Source organism: Hyla sarda, chromosome 4 (assembly GCF_029499605.1).
Source record: "Hyla sarda isolate aHylSar1 chromosome 4, aHylSar1.hap1, whole genome shotgun sequence".
Classification (NCBI taxonomy): domain Eukaryota; kingdom Metazoa; phylum Chordata; class Amphibia; order Anura; family Hylidae; genus Hyla; species Hyla sarda.
The window spans coordinates 5,219,401-5,234,854 of NC_079192.1; the positions used below are offsets into that span (position 1 = coordinate 5,219,401).

Here is a 15,454-nt window from a genome sequence, read left to right on the forward strand (position 1 = left end):
TGATTTCCTGCATCTGGTATGTTATACCTGGCACTCTGGCCAGACACATTGGCCATGAGCATTTCCCTGCTCTGTCCTCATCTGCTGGCGGAGCTGGGATTTGCATCGCGGGACTCGCCCGCATGTGAATCTCAGTTTGTCACTCACCTTCCCAATCTATTGTCCCTTTGGTCCTCTCGCAGCTCCGGTGCACGTGCCCCCGTCTCCTAGGGTGTGCCTGAGCTCTTAGGTTTAAAGGGCCAGGGTGCCCATAATTAGCACCTACACCTGCCCCTTTTTCTATAAGTATCTGCTCCTCCACCCCTGCTTGATCTTTGTTAGCCATTGTGCCCTAGAGAAAGCGTTTTTGTGTCTTGCCTTGCCTTGTTTCAGACCCCTTTGTTCCGTGATCTGACCTTGCTCCTATGCCACCTGTCTATTGACCTCCTATTACGTTCCCGACCACGCACCTGTGCCACCTGCCCTGACCTTCTGCTTTCCTAACCATGAGGAGCTGTATCCCTCCTGTGCCTCGTATCTCCTCAGCAGCCTGTGTGGTCGAATCGTTCCAGGGGTAGCGACCTAGATGCTGCCTGCCACTGCAAGTCCATCCCGCTCTGGTGAAAACCAGCGGCATCTTAGACTCCGCTCCCTGGCACGGCCCATGTCATCTGCCACACAGGTCCAGCTGATCAACTACTCTGTGTGTATTACAGCCTTCTGCCATGAGTCTTACATAGTAACAGGATACTGTAAAGACCTAGGTACACCACCACCCAACTGTGCCCCTGTTCTAGGATTTTTTTTTTCTCAAGCTTGCAGATCCAGCACCAGTGTCACCATCACTTGCTCCAGAGCTGCTCAAACAGACCTGCAGATATTGTCATCCTCAAATGTCTCTTCATCATCCCCATCAGTCCTCTCAGTAAGAACTCCTGATGTGTGATTGTGGCCTCCTAGTACAGAGCCGTCACCCTTCCTCTCATAGACGTGAATTAAGGGGGTGTGGTGGCTTGCATCGCCAGTCATCGAGCACTGAACAGAGTTTACTCCGTGCATCAAAGGACAGCAGAGATCTCAATTTTTTGCTAGTCACTGTAATCTAGTGAAAATTGTGATAACAATATAGGAATAAACTGGGACACCCAGTAATTTATCACCTATTAAACATTATATATATATATATATATATATATATATATATATATATATATATATATATATATATAACGTTTAATAGGTGATAAATTACTGGGTGTCCCAGTTTATTCCTATATTGTTATTGAACAGTTTATATGATACTTTGGTTTGTGCAAAATATATATACCAATGTGTATACTGTCGTACAATTTATACGCAAGGAAGATAAAGTAATAAACGTTATCTCTTAAAAACAAAAATATGAGGACCGCGGATAAAAAAAAAAATTAACAAGTGAGATCCTCAGAGGCCGACACAATAAATACCTTTATAAAATATGTAAAAATAGATATACAATTTATTAATTAAAATATAGAAATATAAAATACAATAAAATATGTACATCAATATGATGTCATTATACCATACTAAGTCACAATGATACCTAAATTTGCCCACTAGATGGGAGTATACCACCCTAGTTCATAATGGTATTCAAAATTGACCACAAGATGGCAGCATAGATGGGATGACATTAACGCTTAAGGATGTAGTTTTGCAATATACAATAATACACAAGTATTATAAAAGTATGCAGATTATAAACATAAATGAGTAATAAACACAATGATACATATGCAAATGAATATCAATTAGATATTTGTAAACAGTGCAAGATTAATTGACTACATATAGTAGAACAATACATGTGAGTAGTTAGTAACTAAACAAAAGCTACTAGGTTAGAATATCATATAATAAAAAGGTTACATATCACTCTATTCAGAGGAACCTCATGATATTAAGATGGGCAATATCTAATCATAGACATATCAAAATGGAATGCTAAATTAACTCTTTAACCAACCACAAATCACATGATTCCATGAATGGGAAAATCCATCTAAGAATAAATATATGGAAGAACTATGATATACTTCCGCCCCATTCTGGACTATTTTCTATACATTATCTTGGTAAGACATTAAGACAATTAAATAGCAATGATATATGATCTTGCTAGAGTATATTTTAGGAGGAAGAGCTTGAAACAAGTTTCCTGTGTGGAAAATATACTTATAACACCTAGTTTGGCGAGTAAGGATTCTATCAATATGTCTAAGCAAGTATTTAATGCTTTGATAGATTATGAGTCTTGATTCTTCTGCAGGTAGAATGAAGTCTCACAATATCCTAAAACTATAATCTCAATATGGATATCATTAATTATTTTATTTAATTAATTTATTCGCCAATCTAAATGGTATAATCCCATCCACATTATCCCAAATAGTCTTAATTAAATGGAATACCATTTTTGTGTCTCTTACCAAATTTACGTAAGAACCTTCGTTCAGCTCTTAGGAACACTGAAAGGTCCATCTCATCTTCAGGGACAGCCACTGGTCTGGTACCGTTTGATCAGTCCGACTGCTGGGATCCCACATGGCTTGCATGGCTTCCATCTTGTGGTCCTCTTTCAGTGGAACCTCTTTGTCTTTGTCTGTCCTTTTCAGCCTACAGTCTACAGTTCAGATCAGAGTCTCCAGTCAGAGTAGTTCAGTCTCATGTCAGAGTAGTTCAGTCCCCTAACATCTGGTTTACCAGACTTTTTCATTAGTTAGACACACCCTCCTAAATTGGAATTTCCCCAATGAATGTAGGTTGGGTGTGTACATATGGTAATGATTATGACATCACTATAATACCCATAATGCCTTTCCTGTCGGTGTAGTGTCACCTACCCATCCACTAGAGGTTGCTATTGCATACCCAATTAGCATCATTACCATTAAGGGTTAACTGTCAATAATTGGTCTTAAACCCACCTTCCAGGTTCAGATTCAAGATTCATCCTCACAGTCTTCACTTGAGACCTTTCCTTATCTAAACATTGAGCAATTATATATAAGATAATAGATATATACTGATGTCCCCTTTACAATACTAACAGTATATGACAATACCATATGTCCTACTGATTACTATATATATATATATATATATATATATATATATATATATATATATATTATAGAAAGAACTAATGTTCATTCAGATGAGACATAGTTATACTTATCTCACCCCCTTCTCTCCATTCACCCCCCTTTACCTTGGATGAATGGTAGTAATGTCGTCTAGACAATGTAACCAGACCCCTTATCAGTCTCTTATCTAAACACTATAAATAAGCTAAATATACAAGAAGCATTGTACTCCCAGACTGGCATTAGAGATAGGAAAGGAAACTTCAGAATTGGCCTACTTAGGTTAATACACAAAATGGCTGACATCATGCTCTTTTGCTATGAAACATATTAAATATAATGATTCATTTTTGGGGTGTGATTAGCACGGCAATACCTATATAGTGTCATATGTATCCATGTATCTTTCATGTGTTTGAGCATATTCAGGGTGACCATTTATGTGAGATATCCCCTTCTGTTGTTCTATTTTTAAGTGTGCATTCACACGGACGTGTTACCCACGAGTTTCCCATGGTGGGTTTTCCTTTGCAGATTTCCCACAACAGAGAATCCAGAGCCGATCCCATTGAGGTCAATGTACTCTGCTATGGATTTTCCTGCAGCAGAAAACTAACTGGTAACCCGCCCGTGTGAATGTACCCTAGTGACAAGCAGTATTTCCTCCTTTTATGTTTTTTGTTTATGAACTGTTTGTAATTTATTATTGGTCAATACATTTTTTTGGTATTGTTTTGTAGGTAGGATATCTTAGTAACTGAGTATGAAATCTGCGATAAGTAGAGTAAGAGGAAGGAGAGGTGTTAGGCTCTGTTCCTTTGGCCAATGGAAAGGTCACCAGGGAATCCTTGTCTTTTTGAATGAAGGGTGTGATCCGAAGGCCCTGTGGGAGATCTCTTTAAAGCAACAGATCTGTCTGTCCTTTGCCATCCATTATGTGGAATGGGGGGTTACTTGTAGCCATATCAGTGGAACCATTCACAACTAAAAGGATGTGCTTGGCCACCAAAGAAGAATGTGGGTGATAAGAAGTAGAAGGATAGAAAAGGAGCAACATATCTGATTTGAGAGAGGGAAAAGAAGGGTTTAAAGAGTGTATGTTTTTCTCTACTGAGCTCCAATATGGGTGGATGACTGGATAGAACCACCGAATATGCATAGATATGAGTAGTAGTATGAGTTTCACACTGACCGGTTATATAAACCAATATTTGGTAGAGGCCTCCCAATAAATAGAATGCAAGTTAGAACATGAGGGAACCTTTTAAAACTCAACTTTTATTGTATTACTTTAAAAACTGCACAATATTAAATATATTTGTGAAAAAAAAAACGACAGAGTTCATAGTATAGTCTCTTGTTGTGCACCATATATCTCTTGTCTCCTTTTATGTGCGTGTTTTTTTTTTACCATAAATGGATGTGCAAATGTGAGTTTTAATCATCCAAGTGTTTCCTCAAAGAGAATACTGATGTCCATATATTTGTAATTGTCACCATTGAGCATGAAATGTGCTACTATTTCTGGTCAGATATGTGCTTGTATGTCCAGAATTAATTATTGCATATAGTCCTGCATATTATGTGCAATAGTGCTGTGCCTGGTATATATTGCTGCTGACTTGGTACATGGACGGGAGCGAACACCGACCAGGACTACTAAACATGAGCACCTTGATCTGGAAAGCTAAGTGCAAAATGTGCAATAAATGAAATGTGGAACATGTGCAATACCTGAATTTGTGCAATAGAGGAAGTGCAATGTATGTTTAAAGTGCAATGATATGAGTGCAAATATCAAAAGTGCAATATTAATTTATGGTTTATCTATATGGAATACGAATGAATTGAAATATAGAATGGACTTCATATGCTGAGTGGACTAGGAGAAATGCGAACATGAATATTGTTTGATTAACGCATGTACCGAGTCAGCAGCAATATATACCAGGCACAGCACTATTGCACATAATATGCGGGATTATATGCAATAATTAATTCTGGACATACAAGCACACATCTGACCAGAAATAGTAGCACATTTCATGCTCAATGGTGACAATTACAAATATATGGACATCAGTATCCTCTTTGAGGAAACACTTGGATCATTAAAACGCACATTTGCACATCCATTTATGGTAAAAAAAACACGCACATAAAAGGAGACAAGAGATATATGGTGCACAATAATAGACTATACTATGAACTCTGGCGGTTTTTCTTCACAAATATTTAATATTGTGCAGTTTTTAAAGTAATACAATAAAAGTTGAGTTTTAAAAGGTTCCCTCATGTTCTAACTTGCGTAGTAGTATGAGTAGTAGATACATTTCTGAGATCCGAGCAGGTATATTGACACATAGGTATTTAAGTGAGTCCAATGCCCATGGAAAGGGCACAAGGCCTTTGGGGGTAGAGGAAGTATATTTCGGTAGGTGTACAGGAGGTATTTTGGATTTCAAAACATAAAATTTAAAATTGGACATCCAACCCAAATCCTCAAAAAATCACAGCAGACAGGGCAGGGCCTTAAGAGGGTCAGTTTGTAGAAAAAGAAGATCATCTGCGAAAATCAATGCCTTAAAGGCGTACTCCGCCCGTAGCATCTTATCCCCTATGCAAAGAATAGGGGATAAGATGTCAGATTGCGGGGGTCCCGCTGATGAGAATCCCCGGGATCTCTGCTGCAGCACCCCGCTTTCATTATTGCACAGAAAAAAACTTGCTCTGTGCATAATGACCGGTGATACAGGGGCCAGAGCATCGTGACATCATAGCTCCGCCCCCTAATGGCAGAGCCGTGACGTCACGATGGGGCAGCCCCTGTATCGCCGCTCATTATGCACAGAGCAAGTTTGCTCTGTGCAGTAATGAAAGCAGGGTGCTGCAGTGGAGATCCTGGGGGTCCCCAGCGGCGGGACCCCTGTGATCTGACATCTCATCCTTTGGATAGGGGATATGATGCTAGAGGCAGAATACCCCTTTAAGTTCTCTCCTATGGGAGGGAAATCCTTTGATGGTTTAGGACTGTTTAACATTTTGCAAAAGAGTCTTCATAACCAGTATGAATAGAGTAGGAGAAAGTGGGCAGCCCTGCCTGGTGCTGTCGGTGATCTGGAGGGGAGAGTTTGTCATTGACCAGTTTCCTAGTTTCTTGGAGAATTCGTATGGAGGGACAGAGTTTTTGGAGGAGCTGAAGCACATGATGTCATTTATTAGGGGAAATAAAATTGTGATCAAATTGTGTCACCCATTCACCACGTTGAGGTGACCTCATAAGATGGGACCCACACTTAAAAGGGTCACCTCACCTGGGAGCAGGACTTCGATGTGTATCCAGGGCAGGTAGGATCCAGCAATCCTCTGCCCGACATCCCATTCTATGTGGCTCTCTACATAATAAGAGAATGTTTCTCCTCTTGGAGAACCTCTATGAGATGCAAAATGGAACTTTCTCATCTCCATACAGTAATGATGTCATGTATAACAAAAAGTTTCATTTATTCTTACAAATTAATAATTTAAAGTTCTCAGGAACTTCTTATGACTTACAGATTAATTTCTTTATTTCTCAATTGAGCAGAACCCTGTAGACTCATCAGACGATAGCAGAGATATCTCCAGGGGGTTCTTCTACCTGGTCCCTTGTCTTCATCTTGTAGATAAATATCGGCAGGTAATGCTTCACATTCAGGGGTCTGGTGGTCATAGAAGCTGACGCTGCTCCTGTGTAACATTGTCCTCCATCCCCCCAGAGACCTGAGAGCAAAGAGAAGAAATATTCATCTGAAAATGGAGAACAAAGAAATATCTGATGTAAGTGACATTTATATAATAGTACATGAGTAGGACTTTTAAAAGATTATTCTAAATATTTGAACTTTTATGTCTTCATGGATCAGACATAACTTTCAAACCACCTGCCAAATAATATAGAGGACTTCCTTAAGCTGACCCATCAACATGTAGATTCTACAAAACCTCTGCAGGTGTCCTGGGGTGTCCGATATCAACAACAAGTCCTTTAAGTCCTTTGTGGCCTCCAAGGATCAGATATGTTTATCAGGTTTTATCCCACAGACGCTTCATAGAATTGAGATCCTGAGGTCACTTTGAACTGTCATGGCCTTCAAAGCATACACGAAAATGTTATTGCCGAGACATTATCCTGGTGAAAGAGACCACTGCCATGGGTCAAAGTCCAATTTACACATATGCCAGAACACAATGTTTTCCACTAGCTCATTTCTCAGAGCATCCCACTGCCTCTGCCAGTGGTTCCTGGGGCCATCTCTTAACCAGGTAAGTGACACACATACAGTTGTCTGTCCACATGATGGTAAAGAAAACATTATTCATCAGACCAGGCTGCCTTTTTCCATTGTTTTATAGTCCAGTTCTGATGGTCACCTGCCCGCTATAGGCACTTTGGTTGGTGGACAGAGGCCAGCTTGGACACCCTGACTATTCTGCAGTAACACAGCCCTATATACAAACAGCTGTGATACCCTCTGTGTTCTGACTACTTTCTATTATAGGCAGCAGGAACTCTTTAACCCCTTTATGCTGTAGTATCTCTTTTGTGGGATAGGACCATACAACTAGCCTCCACATCTCACGCACATCACTTTCAGTAGGTATTTACTACTTTGTACTTGAGACACTCTACAAGACCTAGATAGCTCTGACCCCCTCTTTCAGACATCCCAGTTTTGGCTCTTGTCAAATGTGCTCAGTGCTGTGTTCAAAAAATGTAAACTATAGTGATGCACAAGAAAAACTGTTCACTATGACCACCACCAGGTAAAATCAAACACTGCACCACCAATGTCAATTCCAATGGTCATTATGATGACGCTGTCAACTTTGACAGTTGGCATGTAGAGGGTTAATATCCACAAGCTGCACTCCAGCTACTAACAGCAATCATGGTTACTAAAAACATCCAAGAGCCACCAGACATGCAGTGAGTTCGAGTCAGAAGTCTGATCCATATATCCTTAAGACATATAGTATTGAATACGTCTCCATTTTTCTCACTAAATATATTTCCAGGATCCATTGACATGAAATTTTCCCCAGATGTTGGTAACAACCCAAGTAATCCATATATACATACAATCCATACATATATACATACATACAATCTATACATCTATATATATAAAACTCAACGTGTGTGTATGGATGTATTTGTGTATGTATGTATGTATGTTTGTATGTTCCACAAAAACTTTCAAACGGCTAAAGATATTTACATGAAACTTGGCACACATGTTACTTATATGTGATCAACAAACATAGGATAGGTAATATAACCCTTACTCACCCCCATTTGCCAGGGGCGGGGCTTATGTTTAAAGTCCCATGCAAGTCAATGGGAAATATTTGTTGCCGCATTACTTCCTAACGGCTGGAGATATTTCGATAATACTTGGTCACATGTTACTTATATGTCCACTTAAAATATAGGATAGCTTATTTAACCCTTAATTACCACCATTTGTGAGGGTCGGGGTTTTTGTGTAAAGTCCCATGCAAATCAATAGGAAATGTATGTTCCTATATAATTTCCGTATGGCTGGAGCTATTTCAATACCTGGTACACATGTTACAGGTCGGGATATGAGGACGAGATGGGAGGTCGGGATGGGAGGTCGGGATGGGAGGTCGGGATAGGAGGTTAAAATATGAGGACGGGAAAGGAGGTTGGGATAGGAGGACGGGATAGGAGGTCTGGATAGGAGGTCTGAATAGGAGGTTGAAATAGGAGGTCGAGATATGAGGATGGGAAAGGAGGACAGGAGAGGAGGACGGGAAAGGAGGACGGGAAAGGAGGACGGGATAGGAGGTCGGGATAGGAGGACAGGATAGGAGGACGGGATAGGAGGTTGAGATAGGAGGTCGAGAAAGGAGGACGGTATAGGAGGTCAGGATAGGAGGTCAGGATAGGAGATCGAGATTGGAGGACGGGATAGGAGGTGGGGATAGGAGGTCGAGATAGGAGGAGCGCATCCTGTCGCGTAGTCCAAGACGACCCCATAGTGAATCCCCGAGGACGGTTCCTTACAATATATATATATATATATATATATATATATATATATATATATATATACCAAAACAAATTAGATCAAAAATGAAGTAATGAGTAATAATGTGAAATGGCACAGGGAAAGAGTATTGGACATGCTTCCTGATATTTCTGTAATACTTTGTACAGAACATTTGTTGGTGATAAAGCTTCAGCCTCCTGTATGGAGACAGTAGTGTCCTGCATTGTTCTGGGGGGATTCTGCTCATTCTTCCACACAAACAGTCTTCACATCTTGAAGGTTCTATGGGCCTCTTCTATGAATCATGATCTTCATTTCTTTTCATACATTTTCAATGGGATATGTCAGGTGATCAGCCAGGCCAGACCTTTTAGCAGCTTTATTTTCTTTCTTTTAAACCATTTTTTGAGTTTCCTTGGCGGTGTGTTTGGAATCATTGTCCTCCTAAAATGTCCGCCATCTGGAGATGGGAGCAGTTTTTTGTAAGGAATGTCTCTGTAAATTTGCCCATTCATTCTTCCTTCAATTATGTGAAGTTTGCCAGAACCATTTGTTGAAAAGCTGCATCACACCATGATGTTCTCACCTCCAAACTTCACTGTTGATATTTTTAGGGAGATGTGTCCTGCCATTTCTCCTTCAAACATGGTGTATATTATTATATTAAAGGGGTATACAGGTGGAAAACATTTAGTTTTTTCAAGCCAACTATTAAAAAATCTTAACCCTTCCAGTACTTATCAGCTGCTGTATGCTCAAGGGGAAATTGTGTTGTTCTTTTCTGTCTAATCACAGTGCTCTCTGCTGACACTTCTGTCCATGTTAGGAACTGTCCTGAGCAGGAGAGGTTTGCTATGGGGATTTGCTCCTGCTCTGAACAGCTCCTGACATGGACAGAGGAGTCAGCAGAGAGCACTGTGGTCAGACTGAAAAGAACTACACAACTTCCTCTGGAGCATGCAACAGCTGATAAGTACTGGAAGGATTAATATTTTTTTTTAACAGAAGTAATTTACAAATCTGTATAACTTTCTGGAGCCAGTTGATATGAAAAAAAATAGATTTCCACTGGAGTACCCCTTTAACCCCTTAACCTCTTAAGGACCCATGACGTCCCGGGACGTCGTGAGTCCGCTCCCGATTTATAATGGGTAGGCCACGGCGTGGCCTCGTGTCATAGCGGGTCGGGCCCGGCCTCTAACAACGGCCGGGACCCGTGGCTAAAAGTGCGCAGCACTGAGATCACTGATCGCCGTGTCTAAAGTGAAAGTAAAACCATGCCAGTTAGCTCAGGGAGCTGTTCGGGATCGCCGCGGCAAAATAGCGGCATCCTGAACAGCTTACATGACAGCTGGAGGGTCCCTACCTTCCTCCATGCTGTCCGATCGCCAAATGACTGCTCAGTGCCTGAGATCCAGGCATGAGCAGTCAAGTGGCAGAATCATCGATCAGTGGTTTCTTATGAGAAACCACTGATCAATGTAAAAGATCAGTGTGTGCAGTGTTATAGCCCCCTATGGGAGCTATAACACTGCAAAAACAAAAAAAGGGGGAAAAAAGTGAGTAAAGATCATTTAACCCCTTCCCTAATAAAAGTTTGAATCACCCCCCTTTTCCTATAAAAAAAAGTTTAAATACAAATAAAAATATGTGGTATCGCCGCGTGCGGAAATGTCCTAATTATAAAAATATATTGTTAATTAAACCGCACGGTCAATGGCGTACGCGCAAAAAAATTCCAAAGTCCAAAATAGTGTATTTTTAAGTCCTATCAATGCAAAAATAGTACCGCTAAAAACTTCAGATCACGGCGCAAAAAATGAGCCCCCATACCGCCCCATACGCAGAAAAATAAAAACATTATAGGGGTCAGAAGGTAACAATTTGAAACTTATACATTTTCCTGCATGTAGTTGACAAAATCAAACCTATATAAGTAGGGTATCATTTTAATCGTATGGACCTTCAGAATAAAGAGAAGGTGTAATTTTTACCAAAACATTTACTATGTAGAAACGGAAGCCCCCAAAAGTTACAAAATGGCTTTTTTTTTAAAATTTTGTCTCCCAATGATTTTTTTTTTCCGTTTTGCCGTAGATTTTTGGGTAAAATAACTCACGTCATTACAAAGAAGAATTAGTGGCTCAAAAATTAAGCAATCATATGGATTTTTAGGTGCAAAATTGAAAGAGTTATGATTTTTTAAAGGTAAGGAGGAAAAAACTAAAATGCAAAAACGGAAAAACCCCAGGTCTTTAAGGGGTTAAGGACTCAGCGTTTTTCAGTTTTTGCTTTTTCGTTTTTTCCTCCTTACCTTTTAAAAATCATAACCCTTTCAATGTTCCACCTAAAAATCCATATTATGGCTTATTTTTTGCACCATCAATTCTACTTTGTAATGAGATCAGCAATTTTCCCCAAAAATCTACGGCGAAACAAAAAAATCATCGTGCTACAAAAAAAAAAGCCATTTAGAAATTTTGGGGGCTTCTGTTTCTACGCAGTAAATTTTTCTGTAAAAATTACACCTTCTCTTTATTCTGTAGGTCCATACGATTATAATGATACCCTACTTATATAGGTTTGATTTTGTCGTACTTCTGGAAAAAATGATAACTACATGCAGCAAATTATTATGTTTAAAAATGTCCTGTTCTGACCCCTATAACTTTTTTATTTTTCCTCATATGGGGTGGTATGAGGGCTCATTTTTTGCGCTGTGAGCTGGTTTTTATCTGTACCATTTTTGATTTATCAGCCTTTTTGACCGCTTTTTATTCATTTTTTGAAGTGACAAAAATATGCTATTTTGCACTTGTGTGGTTTAATTAATGATATATTTCTATATTTCAGGCATTAATGCACGCAACAATACCACATATGTTTATATTTATTTTTATTTGCATAGTTTAGTTTTTTGGGGGGAAAAGGGGGGTGATTCAGACTTTTATTAGAGAAGGGGTTAAATCACATTTATTAACACTTTATTTTCATTTTTTTTGCAATGTTGTAGCCCCCATAGGGGACTATAACATTTCACACACTGATTTCCTACACTGATCACTGCCATGCAATTGCATGGCACTGATCTGTGTTATCACTGCTTGACTGCTCCTGCCTGGATCTCAGGCACAAAGCAGTTATTTGGCAATCGGACGTGCAGGAGGCAGGTAGGGATCCTCCCCGCCTCCTGCAAGCTGTTCGGGACACTTTGATTTCACCACTGCGGTCACGAACAGCACAACTGAGCTGCCAGGAAGGTTTCACTTTCACTTCAGACGCATTGATCAAATTAGACCACCATGTCTGAAGGGTTAAAACCGGGCATCACCACTATCAGTGATAGCCCTGGGTCCTGGCCGTTGATGGCCGTCGGGACCGACCCAATATGACGCGGGGTCACCGCAAGACCCCACATTCTATCATGGGAGCCGGCGCAGGATGTAAATGTATGTCCTGCATCATTAAGGAGTTAAGCACGCCCGCTCCCGCTCTATACCTCATTCTCAGGAGCCGAACACACATCATAGAGGGATGGTACCAGCTGCTAACAGTAACTGAGACCTGTGGCTAACGCCGGAGATTACTGATCCGGTTGATGTCCTGCATTAACTTGTTAGACAGACATGGTGATCAAAGTTGACAACATTTCAAAAATATATGTTTTCAGTTAAATTTCAGGGTCCTGATCAGCCGAGAGGATTGTCAAATCGTCATTACCTTCCTCCTCACAATCCGATCAGTGCTCCCATGCTTCAGGAAGCCATGGCAGCCTGGAGCAATAAAGCACCAATAACACCGATCAATGCTTTTCTATGGCATTGCATTGTTCAGTGTATACAATCTAAAGATTGCATGTAATATTCTCCTATGGGAATTAAAAAATAGAGAAAAAAAGTAAAATGTGAACTAACCCCTACCCTAATAAAAGTTTGAATCACCCCCTTTTCTCCATTTTTGTTATTGAATTATGTAAGCAAAAATAAACATAAACATATATAACGTCATTGTGGTGTGCTCAAATGTTTAAACTATTAAAATATAACAATAATTAAACATTAATCAAAAAGTACAATAAAAAAAAAAGTTAATAACTACAGATCATGGCACAAAAAAATTAGCCCTCATGCATAATGGGTCAGAAGAGGACAATCTAAACCGCACTCATAAAGCATATCTTATTTTTAAAGTAGTAAAACAAAATTATAATATTGTATAGACCTACAGAATAAATATAATGTGTCATTTTTTACAGAAAAGTGTGTTCAATACATAATTTGCACCTTTATAGCTGGCTATATATCTCCAAGCACATTATTTTGCATAATTGTGATTTGATGTTTTTATTGACTTGTATTTTCTAATACTGTGTGTTTAAGTCCCAGTTATCTTGTAAAAGCTCTTGTGTATTTGATTAGCATTAGTGTCCACGCCTAATAGACATAGAAGGGGTTAATGTACTCAGTGTCTGTGAACAATAAAGTTAGTTGTATTTAAGATACATTGTAAGAGTGAAATGCTAGAAACCAGTGGAAGCAGCTGATTGCTGAGAAACGGGAGTAGTTCCCTTTGTCTGCTCCCTCCCTGCATTTTCATTCTGTAACCCCGATGTAAGTGCAATAAAGACTGCTGTGTTTTATCCACCCGGAATGTGAGTGCCGTTGTATATTATCCTTTTGCCTGCATATTACAGTTAGATCAAGCCTGGCAGTCATGTGAAAGAGGTGATATAAGGACATATTTACACTCAGGAGATTGCTGCTACTAAAAATCTCCCCCATACATGTGAATGGGGTAATCTCTATGTGGGGAGTTCTATGAATTTGCTCATTATATCATTCTAATCCCATGAAACTGAACCGATAAGTCATATGTAGGGATGGCATGGTCAGTATAGTTTATGCTTCGGAGCTCTTGCCAATGCTCAACACAGGAAGGACCTTGTGTCTCCTCGGTTATACACATGTTACAGCTTTAGACATGAAGGTACAGTACACTTTTCATCTATAATCTATATAACACTCATTATAATATCTATAATCTACATACAGGAGAACAACAGGACGGAGGTCACAGAGTTCCTTCTCTTAGGATTTCAGGTCAGTCGAGGTTTAAGACTTTTCCTGTTCTGTCTGTTCCTTGTGGTTTATTGTCTGATAATATGTGGGAATCTCCTGATCATCACCCTGGTGTCCACCAGCAAGAACCTCCACACCCCAATGTACTTCTTCATCTCACATCTGTCCATCAGTGACATCTTGTTATCCACAGATATTGTCCCCAATATGCTCCACATCCTACTGAATAATGGGGGGACCATGACTTTTATTGGTTGTATCACTCAGTTTTATTTCTTCTGCACCTCAGAAATATTTGAATGTCTTCTCCTCGCTGTGATGTCTTATGACAGATATGTGGCCATCTGTAATCCTCTCCGTTACTCTTCTATCATGACAAGTGGACATAGTGTTATACTGACCGTCATCTGTTGGTTCTTTGGATTTTTTATGACTTTGATTTACACCATAACAACAGCAAAGCTAAACTTTTGTGGATCAAACATCATTGACCATTTATTCTGTGATAATCTTCCTTTAATAAAACTTTCCTGTTCTGAAACCTTCATTGTTAACTTGGAGAGTTATGTAATAACCATCCCAGGCATCTTCATCCCAACCACCATCATTGTAATGTCTTATACTTATATTGTTTTTGTAATCCTAAGGATCCCATCCAATACTGGTAGACAGAAAGCCTTCTCCACCTGTAGCTCCCACCTCATTGTGGTCTCCATATTCTATGGGTCTTTGTTCAGTGTTTATGTTGTCCCAACAAAAGGAAAAACACCCACCATGAGTAAAATCCTCTCCCTGCTATATACTGTGTTTACTCCTTTGGTCAACCCCATTATATACAGTCTGAAGAATGAAGACATTAAAAAAGCTGCACTGGAAACACTTCATAAGAGGGAGATCTGTTAAGTTAGCTACAACATTACTTATAAGTAATATCACAAACAGAATAAAGATCAGATCTTGTGGCGACTCTTATTTAAGAACCTTGTAGATGGTGTCTGGGGTAGGTATAGGTAAGCAACCTATAGTAACAAAGGAAAGAAATCAGCTCACCTAGTGCTTTCATGAATTTCCTCTAGCAGGGATGCAGTTTCTACTTGAACTCTCAAATGCAATAATCCAAAACAACAATCCAGCGAAAAAATTCATTAAAATCTGTAACCTTTATTCCAAAAAAATCCAGAACATCATAGAAAGTGTATACAAACAAACA

General features: G+C 39.5%; 1 protein-coding gene across 1 annotated transcript; it reads left to right on the plus strand.

Moving 5' to 3' along the window:
* Positions 1-643: 643 nt before the first annotated feature.
* On the plus strand, positions 644-15,147 carry LOC130367145 (olfactory receptor 1009-like). Its single transcript, XM_056569548.1, has 3 exons — positions 644-904; positions 6,694-6,786; positions 14,218-15,147. Exons 1-3 carry the CDS (start codon positions 644-646, stop codon positions 15,145-15,147), a joined length of 1,284 nt encoding a protein of 427 aa, XP_056425523.1.
* Positions 15,148-15,454: the final 307 nt, after the last annotated feature.

Excerpts from the sequence above, each read along its gene's own strand:
- LOC130367145 (XM_056569548.1), top strand. The coding sequence starts at position 644 with ATGTCATCTGCCACACAGGTCCAGCTGATCAACTACTCTGTGTGTATT. Across the intron at positions 905-6,693 it reads CATCCCCATCAGTCCTCTCA|AACCCTGTAGACTCATCAGA; the intron begins GTAAGAACTCCT and ends TCAATTGAGCAG. Across the intron at positions 6,787-14,217 it reads TTGTAGATAAATATCGGCAG|GAGAACAACAGGACGGAGGT; the intron begins GTAATGCTTCAC and ends ATCTACATACAG.